The following is a 19825-nucleotide window of genomic DNA, read 5'->3' on the forward strand; positions in this document are numbered from 1 at the left end:
ATGAGCCCGGGCCTTTTGTCTCACAACTTTAATGTTGAAGAGGACAGAATGCTATTTTAGCCTTCGTTAGAGTAGATGATCTTATCTGTATTTCAATTGAGTCCCCCATGAAAAATGTCGGCGTTCACATTCTTAGAAGTTCTGTAGTAAAACACATCTGCAGTGTTCACACACACTCTGGATGGATGGCAGTGCTGAATTTGGGATTGAGTTGAGTCTGCAGTTCTTACTTCTGTCCACTGCTTTAGGTGTGAGATCTGCAGCGGAGTTTGCCTGGATGGGGGCACCGCAAGGGGCGGCAGCAGTACAGGAGCAGCTGCGCGGGCAATCAGACAGCGCCGCTGTCCTCTTGAATGGAGCTAGAGACGGTCATGAAAGAAAACAGACTCATTTATTCTCTGATGACAACGAGGTGACTGTCCAAGTATGGCTGAACTGTCCTCACAGTGTTTATCCTCCAGAAGTGCTTTTTTTCTTGAACGTTATAAGAAACTAGGAAAATATCAGAGATCTCTCTGGGTGACAGAGATACATGATAGTGTTGCTTTATAATGCGTTTTATTAGTTTATAAACATAAAGTGAAAGGAAGATGTGGCAGGTCTTGGCAAGCAAGTTGCCTGCATCATGCCTGGTCGTGAACAGGGTGGCCAAGTCACTTTCTGTGAACATCTTGACCTGGTGATACCTCAGATACGTCACAGCAGAAGTGTCAGGGAAGGGACTGCGTGGGAGGACATAAGAATATTTCGGGAAAATGATGGGTTTTCTGTAATTGTTCAAGATGGATAATATTTTTCAATACATTAGATTTTATGATCTTTCAACTGATAACACTTTTAAGATTTCTTGTTCCTGTCCACAACCAAATTTCTTTCAGATGCTGTGATAGTGTGAAAGGCACTTTTAAAAATATCTGCAGAGTGTCTTATCTTTTAGCAAAAGTGATAGAATGTTAGATTCTAAGCAGAAGAGTGCTTTATAACTTTCCTCACCAAGAGACTTGTGACTTCTCAGAGGAGAGCTTTAACAGTAGGAATAAAGACACACGTGAATAGCCTGAAAGGATTACTTATACAGAATAAAGATTAAATTTTCCTGGTAGGTCTAGAGAATGTGCTATGTTATAATTCATAAAATACATGAACAAAAATTCAAGGCAGTGTATTAAAAGTCTTCCCATTTTTTCCAACACATACATTGTCATTCAGAAACTTTTAAAATTTATACAGAATTATAAGCAGCTTCACATGGACTGATATCCTTTCTACTGTATACACACAGATTATGTGAGACAGCAACTCAAAATTGTTAGTTTAATATGGAGATCTGGGCTTATAGTATAATCTAGAAATATATTCTGTCGGGAAAAAAATGTAAAGTGAAATAACTACACTGCTGAGTGCCAAAAATACCTTGACAGCAACACCACCAGGGAAGCTGGGAGAAAGGACTGGAGTGGGCCTTGCAATCTGTTGTTGGTGTACTGTCCTTTGCAGGCTCTCGTACAGCTAGTTAGAGGGAAGATCTCGAGCCTTCCTAGGTAATCTGAACGTGACAGTTCTCACACATTGTGTACAAATATGAATAATGTGGAGGGCCACAATGTTCCAGTGTGGACTGCTATACACGACAAACTGCATGGTCTCGTATGTATGATACACAGACTTATGAGGAAAAGTGATAGGACTGCACTTCTAGAGTAAAAAGTACATCAGGGAAGAATAAAATGTTAGTATAAAGCTAATTACTGTAAACCAGGTGTATATAGAAGCCATGTTTGGAATAAGGCCTGAAAGGCGACACAGAAGCAGACTAGCTTGCTTTTGTTTCTTCCAACTGCTTCAATCATGTGAAACACTCTATTCAATAGCTTTCCTAAGATAATTTGTTCTAAATAGTAGTTTTAACTCTTGTTGCATAGGTCCTGCTTTACCTTGGTCTTAACCATCCAGCAGAAAAGTATGAAGACGAAATTATAAGAAATAAAGCCATGCTGTTAAGTTGAGCTGTGGGGGACTCAGGTCAATAATTTCTGACATTGCCAGTCAAACAGAAGACCCAATGCTATTATGGGCTACTGGACTCTTAGAATATTTTGCTGAGTTTACACACCTATAATATTCAATAACGGAACTTAGAAAAAATGGGGTATACCGATGAATGTCCATTTTGTATCTGTGTATTCAAAGTGGTTGGGATAGATATATAGTTACATTCTGTTAATGAATAGAATGATTTGTTCTAATGGTGTTTGTAAATAGGATCACAAGTCTGCATCTTGTACAGCAATTAACCACTAAGAAGAATATATGCAGTGTATTATTTGTTGAAAAATAAAAAAAAAATAGTAGTTTTGATTTTATAGTTCCTCATGACACATGTTTCTGTCATGTGCTTTTCAAATATGAAGTTCAACTACAAAGTCAATTGAGTGCTAGGTGTTAGTAGATATGGCAGTTCAGGGAATAAACTACACACTAAGCAAAGAGGAAGACGAGAGTATATGCAAGAAGTCTCCGCTTCTGCGCCTCTCACACTAAGCTCTCAGATGTGCGTTAATTATTAGCAACCGAAACTACAAGGACAATGCATCACTGAAGGCCTACTTTACTTAGCCTTTGCTACTGAATGCGCGCTCTTCCCCTTTTATAACACGATTTTATCTTCCCTAGTTTATATGCTACTGAATTTATCTAATTTCCCTTGAAAAATTCTCACTAGTCTAAAATCAAAGTCTTTCAATTACAAGTTATAAGCTTCAAGCGTTGTCAGTAGTATAATGCTACTGATTTTCTCACAATTATTTATAACATAACACGTTTTTAACCCCAACTACACCAAGGATGTAACGCTCTGAAATAATCCTCTTGTGGTAACAATGGTTAAATTAAGCTTATTTTTCCTCAGCAGCTGTGCGTGAATACTGGAAGCAAGCTTCCATTTCCCATACTCACACAGTCAATAAACAGAGGTTACCCCACAGTCAAAGAAAGTATCAAAAACACAAGAGAAACAAAAGCAAAACAGAAGAAAGCCAATGTGGCAAAGAACACACAAATTCTAGAACCTATTTGAATATACCCTAGCACTTTTGTTTGCTCTGTTTTGCATCTTGGTTGGCATCCTGTTAGTTTCTCTAACAGCAACCCCCCAAGCTCGGTAAGGTGGCAAGGCTGGTGCCTGTGTCCCTGTGTGCCACTCTGCGCTCTGGCTAAAGGTGGCCCAGGCCGGTTTTGCAACAAGATGGTCCCGTCACGGGCTCCATGTGTGCTGCTGGCCACGCTGACAGGCAAGTGCAGAGGCGGGCATGTGGCATGGGAGGGGAGCACGGCACGGCACGGCACGGCACGGCACGGCATGGCAGGAGGACTTGGGCAGCTCGCGAGGAATTTATTTTATACAGCTGATAGTAAGTACTTGTCTGCATAACAGACACTTAAGATGTCAGGAGCAGCAAGCAGCGAGAGCGAGCACAGACAGCAGCACCAGCGTAAAGCACTTAGTGCTCATTTCCTTCCTCCGCACCGAGGCGCTCTGCGGCTCCTCAAGGATTGCCCTTTGACAAAGAGCCAAGTTCCTCAGGAGTCATGCAAGGCGCGGTCCTCATCAGTCTTCCAGATCACAGTTTCCCAGAAAACTTGTGCTTGCTCCCTGTTTGAGACCTCTACAATCAGAGTAAGTTTTTTGGGGATAGGTAGGAAAGGTAGGAACAGGGGAAAGGATAGTCCTGGCCCAGTAAAATGATACGAATTAACCGATCCGAATAACCAATTTATATTGTAACAGGGTTGCTGGGGCAGGGTCACTGCCAGACGCTGAAGATAAATGCCATGTTATACTTACCACACATTAGTGTTTTTCCGAGCAGAAAGGACAAAGGAATCCAAAAGCCACATTTTAGATGCTAGTATCAAACATACTACTTGGTGTTTGCGGTCGGTTTAGGTTTTGTATCACGAATTGTTTCATCACATGCAGAAATAAGGGTATCCATGTTCTTTGCTGAAAAATCTCATTAAAAGTTGAGAAAACTTGGGCCGGCCAGACAGCTCAGCAGACTAAAGTGCCTGCTGAGGCAGAGCTCAGTGGCCGGGGTTCAGGGTTCAATCCCCAGGATGCCTTGCCAGCCCTGCCCCTGGGGCATGCTGAGATTGGGAATGAGACTGGGCGTGGTGGTGCGCTCCTGTAACCCCAGCCCTTGGGAGGCTGAAAACAGGAGGATCACTATGAGTCTGATCTATTCTGAGACCCTGTAGATCCTGTCCTAAATACATAAAAAAAAGCTGAGAAAACTCTTAATTACTGCCTGAAGAATCCCACTGTAGTCTCAACTGCCTTGAGAGTAGGAGCTATGGAATTACTTGATAATCCACTGTCCAAAGGAGATTCTTATAGTTATTAGTTTTATAAATATCCATGGATATTTTTCAGTTGTATAATCTACAAATAAAATGTTTTATATGTTCTTATTAAACCTTGACTTGACTGTATTCTGTTTAAAATTATTTTTTCTAACAAATATGAATGGTCATCATAACGAATACAGCTAAAGAAATTTCACAGGTAATTCATTCCATAGAAGGAAGACGTTTTCATAAAGGTTTCAAGTAAATATTATGAACTATATTTAGTTTGATTTTTAACAAGTTTTAAACAGGTTTTTAATGAATATACTAATTTATAACATATTTGTATTCTAAATAATTCCAAGCAGAAAACCTCCTAGATGGCAAGTCCCAGGATTAATTCATGATTCATTACCCAAACTTTAATTGGCACAACTCCTGAAATTCTGGGACCACACAGAAAATAATGAGTCCTAATAGGTCTAGGGTGAAAAGACGGCAGGGGAGTGAGGAAGCCAGAAAACTGCCCGTTCACAATGCGAAGCAACTCGACCACTGTTTCCCAGAGATGGAGTGTGTTTTGAAGGTGTGTTTACTGGCCTTGCTATTGTGTAACTGAATGGCATATTATTTCTTTCATTCTGTGAGACAAACAGTAAAATGAAAATAAAACAAAAACCCAAGCCCCAAACTAGCTTCCATAACTAACAATAAAACTGGCTGTTAGTAAAAGTGGCAAGTTGAGTTACTATAACAACTTTATGCAACTACTGGCTCACACAGCGGTCTGCGGCAGTTTTCCAAATAGCAGTTGACTCCTCCCTTTTCATTTCAACCAGTTTTAGAGCCCGTGGAGCTAACGGAACAACCATGCTTTGAGACTACTTTACTCATCACACAGCGTACCTCTTCACTGCTGTCACCGGCATAAAAATCACCTTCCAAATGGGAGTCTATCCTGGTCACACTGGTATCTTCTTCTAGATCCAAAATAAATGGGCACCCCTCTGGGGACATACTCTGCGTCTTCCCATGAGGTGCTGATCGTGGCCTCGATGCGAAAGTGAAGACGTCCCTGGTGGCAACCCGGGTCTCCTCTGCACAGTGGTCCTGCTCACGGTCCTGGCCGGTGTCCGGCCCCAGGTGGGGACTGCTGCAGGGCTGGTCGCCTGGATGTGCAGACTGTGGGCCAGAGGCCAGGCGGGGGCTGCAATCACGTTCGGGAAACACCCACTCATCTGACATTTGGGAAAAAGGGCAAATCAGAGTAGCAGTGTTCCAGAAACGGTATCGGTATCACAGGCAGGTAACTGGCTTAAAACTTTTTGGAGAAACAGAAATTAACCAAATGAGGCAGAAGCCAAGGAAGACAATTTTAGCAAGTTACAATTTAACCCACGGGTCAGGGGCCGTAGCTAAGGCAGCTCATTTACACTCCTCTGTGGGAGCTGAAACACCGCTGGAAATGCGAACGTCTGAAATAATTATCACCTGTCTCCCAGCAAGTTCTCTATGACAAACACACCTCGTTAATGTGACATTCCACAAGGAAAAAACCTTGCGAATTTAAAAAAAGGTTGAGATACTAAAATTTTCTTTTTACTACAGGGAGATAGTATGGTATTTAATAAGCTTCTTAAACAAAATTCTGGTCCCTATGTGGATCACAAATCAGTGAAAACAGGAATCCATGGAAGGCTCTCAACGCCCTGTCTCTCTCCATCCTGCCAACTGGAACAGGGCAATTCAGACAAAGCTGAGCAGGCGTTTTGAGTAATAGGCTCACAGACACGTTAGTCTGCATAGTGGATTTTGCTTGGTAGAAGCACCTTTGCCTCTAATTTTAGGAGAATATTTTGACATGAAACTTTTTGTACATCATTGGTTTTCTTTAAATACTGCATGCTACAGTGGAGATGTATTTATTCTGATCTTTACAGAACTTTAATCTTCTATACCACACTGAGACAGATTTTATAACCATGATCCAGGTAATTTGGACAGATAAAGCTATGTAATAAATACCATTACAATGTGCTTAGTTTCTTGTTTAGAATGGCAACAGGAAAGACTTGAGCATTTTCTCCATTTGGTCTGTTTTTCTTAAAATTTACTTTTTTTGCTGTATTGTTTAAATGGTAAACACCTTGTAAAGTTTATTGTGTAGAACCACAATATGGATGTGGTAATTTATAACTGACTCCTGAATCATACTATGTTTATAATTACAATAACAGAAACCAAGAAAGACCAAAGATATGCTAACCTTAAAACCTATACTGTAAAAGCAAAGCAAATGAAAACACTTCAGATAAAAGTAGCACTCCAGTCGAGCATGGTGGTGCAAGCCTGTAATCACGGGACTCCTGGAGGTGGAAGCAGGAGGAGCATAAATTCAAGCCCAGCCTAAGCAGCATGGTGACTCAGTGAGACCCCTTGCAAAACAGAATGAAAAGGGCTTGGGGTGGGGCTGGGGATGTGGCTCAGTGTGAAGGTCCTGGGATCAATCCCCAGTACCCCAAACAAAACAAAACAAAACAAAAACCTAAACAAAAAACAAAAACACTGATGGCACCAATACAAAACATTTCACAATTGTATTTACTGGTTTCTTAACTGAAAGCTACCAGTATATATCCTGACTGGCCTGCTCAAATGGGTGATACATGTACACGTCTCAGAGAAAATCTGTTGGGGACAAGCTTTAATATTTTCAGGCTCAGGATCTCTAGTGCACATGGCTGGTGGCTGAATCCACTTCATCTGACCATTCTCGGAGGGCGCAGGTAGCCCCGAGTCAGCTGTGGCAGGAGGAGCGCACAGCTGGTTGGGCACTCGTGTGGGCTTGCTCACCCTTCCGCATGGTTCTGGGAACACACGGGTATACTACAGGTGCGCCACAAACACAAGGCTGCGTCAGGCACACGCAGACACGCAAAGGGCACTGGAGAAGACGCTGGTCCTCTTCAGTATGCAACTGAATGATCTCTGTGACCTACTGCCAAACGTATTACTGTCGAAAAGTCAGAGTCAAAGGGGCGGTTTACACTAAACTCACTCTAATTATCTCACTACCACATGCTTTGTTGGAATTTGTACTTTTTCCTCAAGTATTTCCATATCAATTGTAATGAATAATTTGGTGCGTTTCCTTAGGAAATATGTAAATTACTGTGTAATCACAATATTTCAGCAAACAAGATAAATGCAAGAATGATCACCTAAACATCTAATTAGTTTTTCTACACACTCAGATTTATGCTAGAGACACTAATTGCGCCTAACATTTTAATGAAGGTTTTAACGTTGCATAAATAAGACTGACAAACTACAAACAATTTTCATTTATTTTCCCTTTTCCTATGCTGAAAACCAATTTGCTTTTGTAAAAATTGTACACATCTGTGAGGCAAGATAGGCTGATGGACTGGTGCTGAGTCCCACCGTCTTCATTTTTAAAGAGGACTAGGGAGAGGTAACAAGGGATGACGGTCTTTGGGGAGAGTGACACTGTCACAGGAAATACTGCAGAATACCTTTAAACTTTCATTCTAATGGGTAACAGTGGCATTAAAATAAAAATATTCTTTCATCATTCAAGCCTTATATAAGATCAAGGTTAACAAAGGAGATGCATAAAAAATGCAAAATTTCAGCAAATGTTTGCTTTACTTCACAGCATAGAAAGATGACTGGAATTTAGATATTAGGCATAACTGTATTTTATTAACAGTAAAGACACCAACCCGCCTGGTCAGTAGAAAGGTGTCCTGAAGCGCCATCATTCACTGTCTCTTCGCTTTGTTGCCTCGTAGTAGTGAGGACAGTCATTGCTTCATCTTCATACTTGTTATTTCTTGAAGAACTGTCTTTATTGGAATAAACAGTTCCCATTCATTTTATTGCCATTTTTCATATTTATAAAAAGTAGCTTACGAAAGGTATTAATTTGGTGTTAATTTTGCACTTGACTCTTGAGAAGGCAAAGAGAGGTAACACTAGAGAGCATATGCAGTTTCATTTTCAGTAGGTTGTTTTAAGGTGAACTCAGCCACACGCTGTAGAAGCTCGCCTTACATTCTCTGATATTTGCACAGGGACAGGGTTACATAAGAATAATTCCCCAACTCATAATTTTTAAAGGATCTTTTATTTTTTTCCAGAGGTTCTACATAAGATCAATTTTTAAAAATTCTAATTCTTACCAAGCAGATTTCTTTACATCAAGCTCTTTTCTTTAGCTCCTTCTGAGAACGGATGTAGGTATTACCATACAATTAGTTTTCCTATTTACTCTTTCACAAAATTAATGTGAAACCTGGTGGGCTGAATTTTAGCCACCAGGAGCTCTACCATTTTGCAGAACTGTCTTAGCACGTGTATACGTGACAGCCTTTGGGCTGGACTCAGGATAGACTACTGTACATATACACAAATCTACATGCATAGACCTCAAATTCAGTTTTTTTTTTTTTTTTTTTTTTTTTTTTTTTTGTGGAACTGGGGATTGAACTCAGGCCCTTGAGCTTGCAAGGGAAGTGCTTATTCCAATGAGCCATCTCCCCGGCCTCTCAAATCCAGTATTTAAAGGAATGACTGTGTAAGCCATGACATTAATCTAACGCTTAACTGGTTACAGAGCTTAAATTTTAAGCTGCGTTATATTATATGGCAAAGAACCCAAGTGGAGAGACAGAAAATGTAACAAACTATCTGAAAAGAGTCCAATTTAAAAAGAAAAGACATAAATTAAATCTGAAAAAATTACAATAATTCAATTTTAGTAAAGTTTGCCAAAATTTTCTTTATCACACCTGGGCCACTAGAAAACAACAAAAGGCCCCCAGTAAGTGGATCTTATGCAGCCTTTCAGAGTGAAAGCACAAGTCCTTTGTGTCTGTAGAGCTGCCTATTTGATCCAGCAAATCTCTACTTGGATTCTAGAGCAATTCTTTTGCAGAACATCTGATTTCCATAATCCCTAAAGAAACAGACATTTATATTTTAAATGAACTGGCTCATATTCCTTTAAAATTTACAACCTGCAGGGAGATTCCATTGCTCTGTATAATATGCAGATCTCCGATAACAATGAAATCACGCCATACCGCTGGGTGTCTCTGTCCTTTCTCTGCTGGTACTTCTTAACTGAAATCGTCTCCGGTTATTATTCTTATCTGCTGAAAGTTCTTGAGGGGGACGTGGGTGCATAATAGGCAGATCAGCTGGGACATTTTCATACGAAAGAACAAAAGCCAGAACAGAAAGGATTGTATCATTTGAAATAATTTAGCAAATAAAATTATTACTATAATGAGAATATTCATTTATCATCTTAACGTACTATGAAGCTGCATCAAAAACTTCTTCGTATAAACAGGTGTTTACTTCTATTGCAATGTCAGGTTCATTTAATGTTTTCAAAACTCCTGGTTTTATGCAACTAATAGAGAGCTACAAATAATAGATGATACCATGCAACACGCTATAGTAAATATATAAAAAAGGACATTTGACAGCCAATACACAAAAATTACTTCTTTTTTAAAAAGTGAACTTTTGACGAGACTTTTCAGAGCAGTGACCTGAAGAACTCTTGGGAATGAAGGTCGAACCTGGAGGTGCCTTAGACACAGCCTGAAGTCATTCTGCTCGGGGCAGCCTCTCATACGCACTGCAGAGCGCAGTTTTGGACTTTCCACAGTACACTACCTGCTCTTCCCACAGACTCCCTGCACAGTGACTCTCTGAGGCAGCCATTATTGGTTAATATTACTAGTGCCAGGAGTGATGGTAGCCCCACACTGGGACAAGGAATCTGAGGCACAGAGAGTGGAAGATGAAGGCCTTCCTGGGCTACATACGCTGCAACTGCCTCTCTCTGTTACTCAGTTCCTCACGGCACATTTTACTTCATGGGTGAGTGCTGTCTGCAACAGTTATTATAAATTTCTAAGTCAAGGAAAATGAATTCAAGTTCCCTCTTTTAACTCTCATTAAAGTTAGACAATAATGGTGGGAAAACTAACAGGGAGCTTAAGTCTTGGGTTCTGGGCTCATTTCTTTCTTGTGAATTCTATAGGTCACTTTTGGTCTCTGTTAGGCTTGGACTCTCTATTTGAACATAACGTCCTTTCTTTATCCAATGAGGTCTTTTTACACCAGTGAGACGAGATAAAGAGGAGTCTACAATCAAAGAAATTCATTAAAAGATGAAAATAAATTAAGAAAATGTAAATGTTCTCAAACTATAGAGATTATAAGTCAATTTATTTCAGTAGTATTTTTATTTTATTTTGGCAGAACCAGGAATTGAACTCAGGTTCTTGTGCTTGCTAGGCAAGCACTTATTCTACTAAGCCATCTCCCCGGCCCCTTAGTAGTATTTTTATAACACAGATCAAAAATTACTGTGATAACTTGAAATAATGCAGTAAATACAACAGTAAATTCCAGGCGATAATATATGCCCAAAGAATTCCATTTCAGCATCTGCTACCCTTCTCATTACTCACTGGTAATTCTCGGGGCTTAAGACATAGTCATGAATGCAACTTCCACTCTGTCTTAACAAGAGCACCGCTCGCCACTTCCCCAGCTAGCAGTCTTTCTGCAGGGCTCTTACCACGAATGCGCGCAGTCGGCTTCACCTGGCGAGCCCTTTCTCTCTCTCTTCGCTCCTCGGTCTCGGGCATCAGTAAGGCTGACATTTCTGCGCTGTGAACACGCTTCTCTACTGTGAGCTGCTGGGAGGATCGGTTATTTTTGGACCCAACAGATCTTAGTGTCTATAAGGAAAATAAATTAATCCGCACATTTAAAAATATGTGTTACATTTATTTCCTATAGAATCCACATAGCAGAAAATATTTGAACGATAAAAAAGAACTTCAGAAAATGAGTTTAAAAATCATGCAAGGGGAAGTATTACAATTAAAATGAAAGGAGAAAAATAATGTGAGGTAAAACATTGGAAAGGCAAGCTTCCAGGGCACAAGGGTTAAAATACGCTAAAATGTGTTTCTTTGCTATATTCTATCTTCAGTAGATAGGATTAGCTTAGGAATAATTGTGTACATCGGAATTTCAGAGTACGTTCAAAATGAAAACCAGCACCTTAGAATTTGTTCAGCGTAGAGCATCGGACCATAGATGGGCGAGTGCCCTTTTAGAGGCAGATGAAATAATGTGCTCACCATATGTGTCCCAATCCCCCACCCCATGGCTGGACTTCAGCCCTCGCTCCTACCTCAGTGGAGAGCATCAGGTGATTCCTTTTGCCACACGGTGGAGGTGGCCCAAGAACTCTGGACCCAAAGGCGATATGACAAACATCCTGATTTTTACTGCTCCGTATGCTACTTGTTCCTCTGTTGATGAACTGATCTGTTAAAGGCAAGTAACAACTGCCTGTTAACGGGTGATGCCAAATGCCACTAAAGTGCTCTTCAGAGTCATTGTGTGAGCTGTCTCTTCCCTCTTCAGGGCTTTTATTTTTTGAAGCTGGGTCTCAAGTAGACCAGGTCGGCTTTGAACTTTTTTTTCTTTTGGCAGAACCAGGGATTGAACTCAGGCCCTCCCTGCCCCCTCCACTTTGAATTTACAATCTGCTTGCCTCAGCCTTCCAAGCAGCTGGGAATTGTGTCACCAAGCCCATTCATTCTCTTTAACACTTATTAAAATGTGAGTTCCTCTATCAGAGCTTTTTTTTTTTTGAGGCAGGGGAGGGCCAGAGTACTTTTATCAAGACCCCGCAAGTAATTTGTACACTCTCATGTGAGAATCACTACTTCAAGCATTTTCCTTCAAAAAAAGTAAAGAAAAACAGACTTTCCTTTTCTCTACTGTTGGTAGGAGAGTAGACAGGTACAACCACTGTGGAAATCAGTGTGGTGATTCCTTAAAAAGCTAGGATTAGAGGGCCCATTTAACCCAGCTGGTCTCCTCCTGGGTATTCTTCCAGAAGAACTGAAAGCGTCATACCACAGTGATATATGTGCGCCTATGTTTATAGCAGTACAATTGTCATAGCTAAATCTTGGAAACAATCCAAATGCCAGTCAGCTGATAAAAAAGATGTGGTATTTTTATACAAAGGAGTATTACTCATCTATAAAGGAAGATAGAAAACTTTATAGATAAATGGATGCAACTTGAAGACCATTCTTATAAGGAAAATAAATCAGACCCACACACCAGGCACTGTGGTGCACACCTATAGTCCCAGCTCCTGGGAGGCTGAGGCAGGAGGATCATTGTGGGTTCGATACCAGCTTGTGCTGCAAAGTGAACTCAGAGCCAGCCTGAACTGCACAGTGAGAGCCTGTCTCAAAAAGACAACAACAAGGATGACAAAGAATTCAGACCTGCATGTGTAGACATCGGATAGTCTCCCTACTGTAAGAATCTGAAAGACTAACTAAAATCTGAAAGATACAACAGATACTATGAAGGGAAAGAAACTGCTCAAGAGGAAAGAACTGGGATGAGAGAAAGGAGGAATAAAAAAGAAAGAAAAAGAAAACAAGTAAAGACATGTACACACACAAGATAGCTAAGATAACTGTTACTCATTTCTATTGTTTTATTGAAAGGCACAGCTAATGCTTAAGTTTTGGGGACCAATTTTGCATGCTTATATCTGGTGGTCTGAACAACTACTTTGAACATAATATGCAATATAACAACCATTGTTGAATTCCTATCATCTTGTTTTTTAAAATTCTATAGCTTTTATTTTTGAAAATTATTTTTATTCTCTTTAAGAATAAGAAGAAAAGAAGCCATGAAAGACACACCCCATTTCCCCGGTGTCCCAGGTGTGCACACCACATCCCACCACCCTTCCTTCTGGGCTCACAGATAATTGTGTGTCTGCGCTGCCCTGAAGTTACATGGGCCATGTGACTGCCTTGGGTTACTGGAATATGAGAAGTGTACACTGTTTCCTAGCCTCTAAATCGTCATCCATCATCCCCTGTGCATTCTCTTTCTTACCCCTGGACAAGCTGTACAAGACCCCGTGGGGGAAACAACTAGCCGAAAGCACCTGGGTGCCTGACTGGCCCTAGCAAACTCACAATAGATGACACTTAGGGTTTTTGTGACTACAGACAGCTCCCTGGATTAGCTGAACACAGCAGCTGAGGGTGAGGGGCTTTCACTCAGCCCCCTGCCTCACCTGCAAAAGAGGACCAACCTGAATGCAGGGCAATGGCGCCGAGGAAGCCCCCGCTGCCTCCAAGTCTGGACACACGCAAGCTTCTGCCCACCTCCCCCTACTTCCACTTGAAGCCACTCTTCCAGCGAGCTGGTTGGTCTCACTAGCCTCTGCCCTAAAGTGAAACTCCACTGGGACAGAATTTAAAAGCACTCTTAAGCAGGAGCATAAGAAAAGGCACAGAGGTCTGTGAAATTGCCATACTCAGGAAACTGCAGATATCTGGGTCCCAGTGGAGGTAATTCATGTGGCTGAATGGACGGTTTTCTGGTGGCCTATTTTTGCACTTGCACTAAGAATGCAGTTGAGGATGTGGGCAGGGCATAGATGGCTGAATTGGGTGGAAAGTTTTCACAGACAGCCTGAAGGGGTGCTAGTTTTCTTCAAGTTCCTGAAGCCCTATAAGGTAGAAGAGAGACCCTCAGCCCTTGTCTAAAAGACAGAATCAGGACTCATAGTAGAACTTTAATAAGGAACACCTTTCTCTAACTAAGGCATGTGTGGTTGTTGAGATGGTGAACTTTTTGACATGTTGAAGGTGTTCAAGCAGAAGTCTGGACAGCTCTTCTAGACACTGCCAGGCAGATCCAGAGCTCAGACAACTCCCCAGTTTCTATCTCTGCCCTGTTCTCTGTGCTGAGTGCTGCTGCCCACATACAGTGGCCTGCTCAACCAGCTCTACTTGAATGGCTCAAGGAGACTGTAAATGGAAACCTGGCCCACTGAATGAGTGATCAGAATGCCGGTAGCAGCTGGACACCTCTGCCACCCTTTCCACACTCACTCCATGTCTGCCTCTTCCTGTGTCCCCAATGGGTCCATCACCCAGGTGACCATCCTCCCTTCCTAAATGGTCACAAAGCTCTTTATAAGTATATAAGGTTTGCTCTTCTGTCCTGCACTATCCTTTCTGTAAAACATAACCAGAGAGGTCTGACACAAACAGAAGTCAAGTTGAGTCATTTCCCTTCCTTCACATGATGCTCTCAGTGACCAGAAAGAATGCCCTTCACCTGACCTGTATGAACCATTCAGGCATGTCTTCCGATCTGACCCCTTTCATTTTCTGCTTTTGTCTTCTCTTTGATGTTTCTGCATCTGCTTTGTCTAAGTGCATATTTTTCCCAACAGATTAGCCCTTGAAATCCACTGGCTGCGGGAGCATCTCTAGGTGCTGCCCAGTGGCCAAAAGCTCTTTGTGTCTCAGCTCAACAATCACTTCCTTAAATGTGTCCTCCTGGATCTTTCTCATGGGGGAAGTTCCCCGAACATACGGAGTTCCATAAGCTTTTCCTCTCAGAACTTGCCAGCAGTGTACTTTTACCTGGGACTATGGGATTTTGTGATTACTATGTATTACAGTAGTTATAAACATAGTGGCCTTTTCATTAAGAAATGAACCAGTAACAAATGCTGGAGGGGCTGTGGGGGAAAAGGAAGCTTTCTTCCCCGTTGGTGAGAGTGTAAACTGGTGCAACCACTGTGGAAATCAGTGTGGAGATTCCTCAAAAAGCTAGGATTAGAGGCCCCCTTCGACCCAGCTACTCCCCTCCTAGGGATTTTCCCCTGAAACTGGACACATCATGCCACAGTGATATATGTGCACCCATGTTGATAGCAGTGCTGTTTGTCACAGATAAATCTTGGAAACAACCCAGATGCCTGTCAACTGAGGATGGATAAAGAAGATGTGGTGTTTTTATACAATGGCGTATTACTCATCTATACAGAAAGCTAAACTTAAGTCTTTTTCAGGTAAATGGATACCACTTGAGACCATACTCATATGCAAAATAAATCAGACCCATATGTGTAAACATCATATTGTCTTGAGAGGGTAATTACCTGAAAGAGTGAATAAAATCTGAAAGGTACAATAGGAAACAAAACATAATTATCATAGTCCTATTGTTACCCAAAAATGCCAAAACCAGCCCAGTGTGTGACATGCGGTGGGCACATGTTAGATTCTTGCTGAGCAAAATGAATGAGTCACTATGTGAAAAGGGTCAGAAGGGAAGCTGGATTAAAACAACTCACTCACTGATAATTTCATTTTAAGAAAAATCTACCTGTGATTTTTAAGTGTATCAAGAAGGAAGCCTGGAGGGCTGGAGCGATAGCTCTGCAGAATAAGCACCTGACTGGCAAGTGCAAGGTCCTGTGTTCAATCCCCAGTTCCACACACACACACACAAAAAGGTACTTGCCTTGTCCCTGGGCCCTATGGTGTACTGCCTGCCTGGGTTTGCAGCCTAGACACCACGATGGTGCAGGCCTGGTATGTGGATGAGTCCACAGACAATCCACAGCTGCCACACCTCCTCGACCTTGACTGCCTGCTGGATTTTGACAAGCACAAGACGGACCCAGAGCTGGTGCAGATCTGCAGGGACAGGAGCTACTCCTGGATGGACAATCATCACCATCTTCAAGGACAGACTGCCCAACTTCAAGGAGAAGATCCAGGTGTTCTACATAGAGCACTTGTACCTGGATGAGGAAATCCAATACATACTGGATGGCAGTGAGTACTTTGATGTCAGGGACAAGGAGGACAAGTGGATCCGGATCTCCATGGAGAAGGGCGACATCTATGACCACTTCACACTGGATGAGAAGAGCTATGTGAAAGCCATGAGGCTGTTTGTGGGTGAGCCAGTGTGGACCGCGTACAACCGGCCAGCAGAGCACTTCCCAGCCTGGGAGCAGTAAGTGAAATTCCTGGAGCAAACCTCATAGCTGCACCTGGAGCCCATTGCTGTGTGCTGCGGCAGGATTGTTCTTCTGCACGATTATCTGACCAGAATGTTTTTAAAGAGAGGAGCTGTACAACTGATGTTTTATTCAGAAGCACCTGGGGAATGGACCCCTGGGTAGTATAGATAGTGCAGTGTAACTCAGTACAAGCTTTCACCCATAGCAAAGCTCCTGGGTAGTGCTCAGGACGTGACTTCACTGCCAGGGGATGGTGGGACCAGCCCAATGCTGCTGCTTCTCTCAGGGCTGTAGCTGGTAAGGGGTACTATGGGGAGGTGACCTCCAGCTTCTGTCCCTTCCCTGTCACAATAAAGTCATTGGTAGGTGATGATAAAACTTATGGATACTATGCAAGATGAAATGAAGTCACTGTCTAAAAAAGAAAGAAGCTTGAATAGGCTGGGGCCACTCCAGTCTGTCTGAAGAGTGGGTTCCCCACAGTAGCAGTGCCCTAGTGCTGCAATCAGATGCTACTCAGGCTACAAGTGAAATGTCCTCCTGTTACAAGACAGACTTGGCTGTGTGCACAGCTATTTTTCCATAGCCGCTTATAAATATCTATTTGAATAGTTGTTTTAGTTCAAGATTAATAATAGAAAGAAAGAATGCTCAAATTGCAGACCACATGGCAAAATTTTTGATAAATATCCTTTTGTTTTCTGCAATCAAGCAGAACAAACTCAAGATTATTTATTTCCCTGGTTGGGTAGACTTTCCCTAAAGGAGAGGGCTGTGGAGTTGTGAAGGGCGTTACGAGACAGTGTGGCCTACAGGGCACACCTGCACCAGCATAGAGCCAGCCCGCCTTCTGTTCTGGGGAGTACTCAGCTACGAATGATCTTGCTCATGTATTTTACAAGGACAATTGCCACTCCTTGATGTTTTGCACATTCTTAATCTCAATTCAGAGTCCTCCTAATTAATTGAAATTCTTTTGAGTAAAAGACCCTTGCTTTGGTCCTGCGTACCCCCATCTGCTGAGCCCAGCTTAGCACATGGTAGGTGATGATAAAACTTATGGATACTACGCAAGATGAAATGAAGACACTGAGGGCAGGGAGAATTTTGACAATCATACTGACACAGTTCCAGCTACAATTTCAACAAAGTGAATAACTGAATGTGCATAAAAAATAATGAACGTTTATAAATAAAATAACTCCCAAGTATCTTTAACTTATTAGAGGATTCTCTTGCTTAGCAATGAACATGTTAATAGCGATTAAGATACATCTAAATTTGATATGCTGTAACCCTTCAATCACAGAAAATCAGATGTCATTCTGTGTAACTTATTCAGTGTTTCTGAGAGACTTCACTATAGGATATCTTTAAAGAGTTATCTACCATAGGGTATTTCGATTTAAATTGATTTTTTAAAAAAACATTATACTTTTTCTTCTTTTCAAAATAGAGCACAGTAATACTTCACTATTTAGGATCTTTTTAATTAACAGACTCTATGAAGCTTATTATTACAATTAACACAAAAAATTTAAAACCCAGTTCTTTTTTCTTTAGAAAAAATGTATTTGGTCCAGGGTCTCACTATGCAGCATGGACTTGCAGTGGTCCTCCTGTTTCAGCTCCCCAGTCCTGGGACTACGGGCGTGCACCACCATGCCCGGTCTAAAACCTGGTTCATTTATTAACTGTTTATTATCACATCAATGGCCATAATTATCTCTATAAACGTATTACTCCATGTATAAGAGCAGGGTCCTAATTAAAACTTAGAAGTAATTCAGATGTTTGGTTTCTTAAATAAAAAGTAGAAGGGACAAAATTACCATTATGAGAAAATCTTAATAAGAGAAAACTTCTAGCAGAAATTCATGCCCTTTCAATTCTAAAGAAGCCCTTTTAAGAGTTGATATCAATATGCATAAAATAAGTTTAAACATCAAGATTAAAGTCATGCTGTAGGCATTTAATTTCCTTGAGTTGTGGAAAATGAACTCAGCATAGGTCAGAGATGTTACCATTAATTATTTTACTCTTACTGAGGGTTACAGGACTTTGTAGTTAAATTATAAAACCTGAGGGTCTACTCTCTAATTGTATTTTAAAAAATAAACATCCATCCAGGTCTCATGATACCATGTTTTCATTATTATATTCATTTAAGTTTGAAGGGTATCCAAAGCCTAACCAGAAAACTCTGCTGAATTTTCAATTCTACTCACTCCAGGGTCGTGTTCCACTGTTACATTTGTTATCTAATAATCAAATCAGAAGCAAAGCTGGCACTGAAGTCCAGTCTTTGAGTTGGACCAATTTTTATTTCAGTGTACATGTGTTGTTACAAAGAATGTAAAAATATAAAAGTTGACCTAGCGTGGTGCTATTATTTTAGGTAAGGTACTTACTCATTCTAAATCTTGTGTTCTTTATCCCTAAAATTGGGATAACAATGGCATTGAAGTTATGACAATTTTATGTGAGAAAATGAATGTAAGCTGAGAAGATAGCTTGCAGTCTAAGCACTTGTCTGGCCAGGGTACAGTTCAAGGTTTGATACCCGATACCGCATTTTGTGCCAGTCCCAGAACCCCCAGCACACTGTGCCAGCCACCAAAACCAAGTGTGGTGGCGCATGCCTACAATCCCAGTGCTGGAGAGGCTGAGAGAGGAGAATTACCATGAGTGTGAGCTCTGCAATGAAACCCTGTACCAAATATACCAATAAATCTATTTTGTTTATAATTTTATTGAGAAACAAACAGCAATGAGACAGTTTCAAATCAAATTGATAGGACAGTTTCAATAATTAACACTTTGCATACTGTCTTCCTAGTGGTTATTTGTTGTACAAGATGCGGACATGATAGCCTATTTACAAACATTATTAGAACAAATCCCTCTATTCATTGAATTAAGAGAACAGAGCTATATATTTACCTTAACCATTTTGAATACACAGATACAAAATGGTCATTCATTTGTATCCTTTTTGATTAGTTCCATCATTTAAATATTATAGGTGTGTGAACTAAGCAAAATATTCCAAAATAGTTCAGCAGTCCATAATAGTACTGGATCTTCCACTTGACTGACAATGTCAGAAACTGTTGACCTGGGTCCCCTACAGCTCAACATAACAGCATGGCTTTACTTCTTATACTTTGTTTTTATACTTTTCTGCTGGATGATTGAGATCAAGATAAAGCAAGACCTATGTAACAAGACTTGTAGCTTTTGTATCTGATAAGGTCAGTCAACTCCCCTCAGGATTTATCCAGAGACCCTGTACCTCAGTTTGTAGATCCTTTGTCAGTGTCAGCCATGTGGCTGAGTCACGGCCATTGCTTGGCCAATTTGCTCTCTGTGAAAGCACGAGAAAATGTTTTCTCTCCATGTGACTCTCCTTAGGCACACTCTACATCATCGATCACTTTCCTCGTTGGCCCCATAATCTTCTTGATCAGAAAATTTGGGACACTACTGAGTTACATGATGTTACAGTACAAGTTCTCATATGTCCTGAGTCTTAATTGA

The 19825-nt window shown here is 41.1% G+C and overlaps 1 protein-coding gene and 1 pseudogene across 9 annotated transcripts in view; one reads left to right on the top strand and one right to left on the bottom strand.

The window, feature by feature from the left end:
* The window catches only part of CUNH3orf67 (chromosome unknown C3orf67 homolog), a 334462-nt gene that overhangs the window by 114693 nt on the left and 199944 nt on the right, over positions 1 to 19825 (bottom strand). For 5 of the 9 annotated variants that reach the window (XM_023715803.1, XM_023715800.1, XM_023715795.1 and 2 more), the window contains 5 exons: positions 11597 to 11733; positions 10973 to 11135; positions 9456 to 9572; positions 8094 to 8216; positions 5254 to 5585 (listed from right to left, as the gene is read on the bottom strand). In XM_023715803.1, the coding sequence (XP_023571571.1) occupies positions 5254 to 5585; positions 8094 to 8216; positions 9456 to 9572; positions 10973 to 11135; positions 11597 to 11733 (872 nt within the window). The remainder of the gene's footprint in view (positions 1 to 5253; positions 5586 to 8093; positions 8217 to 9455; positions 9573 to 10972; positions 11136 to 11596; positions 11734 to 19825) is intronic. The other 4 variants (XM_023715798.1, XM_023715797.1, XM_023715796.1 and 1 more) reach the window with 4 other exon arrangements.
* Positions 15835 to 16309, top strand: LOC105742233 (annotated as a pseudogene).

This window comes from Octodon degus, unplaced genomic scaffold (assembly GCF_000260255.1).
Source record: "Octodon degus isolate 3935 unplaced genomic scaffold, OctDeg1.0 scaffold00043, whole genome shotgun sequence".
In the NCBI taxonomy this organism is placed as follows: Eukaryota; Metazoa; Chordata; class Mammalia; order Rodentia; family Octodontidae; genus Octodon; species Octodon degus.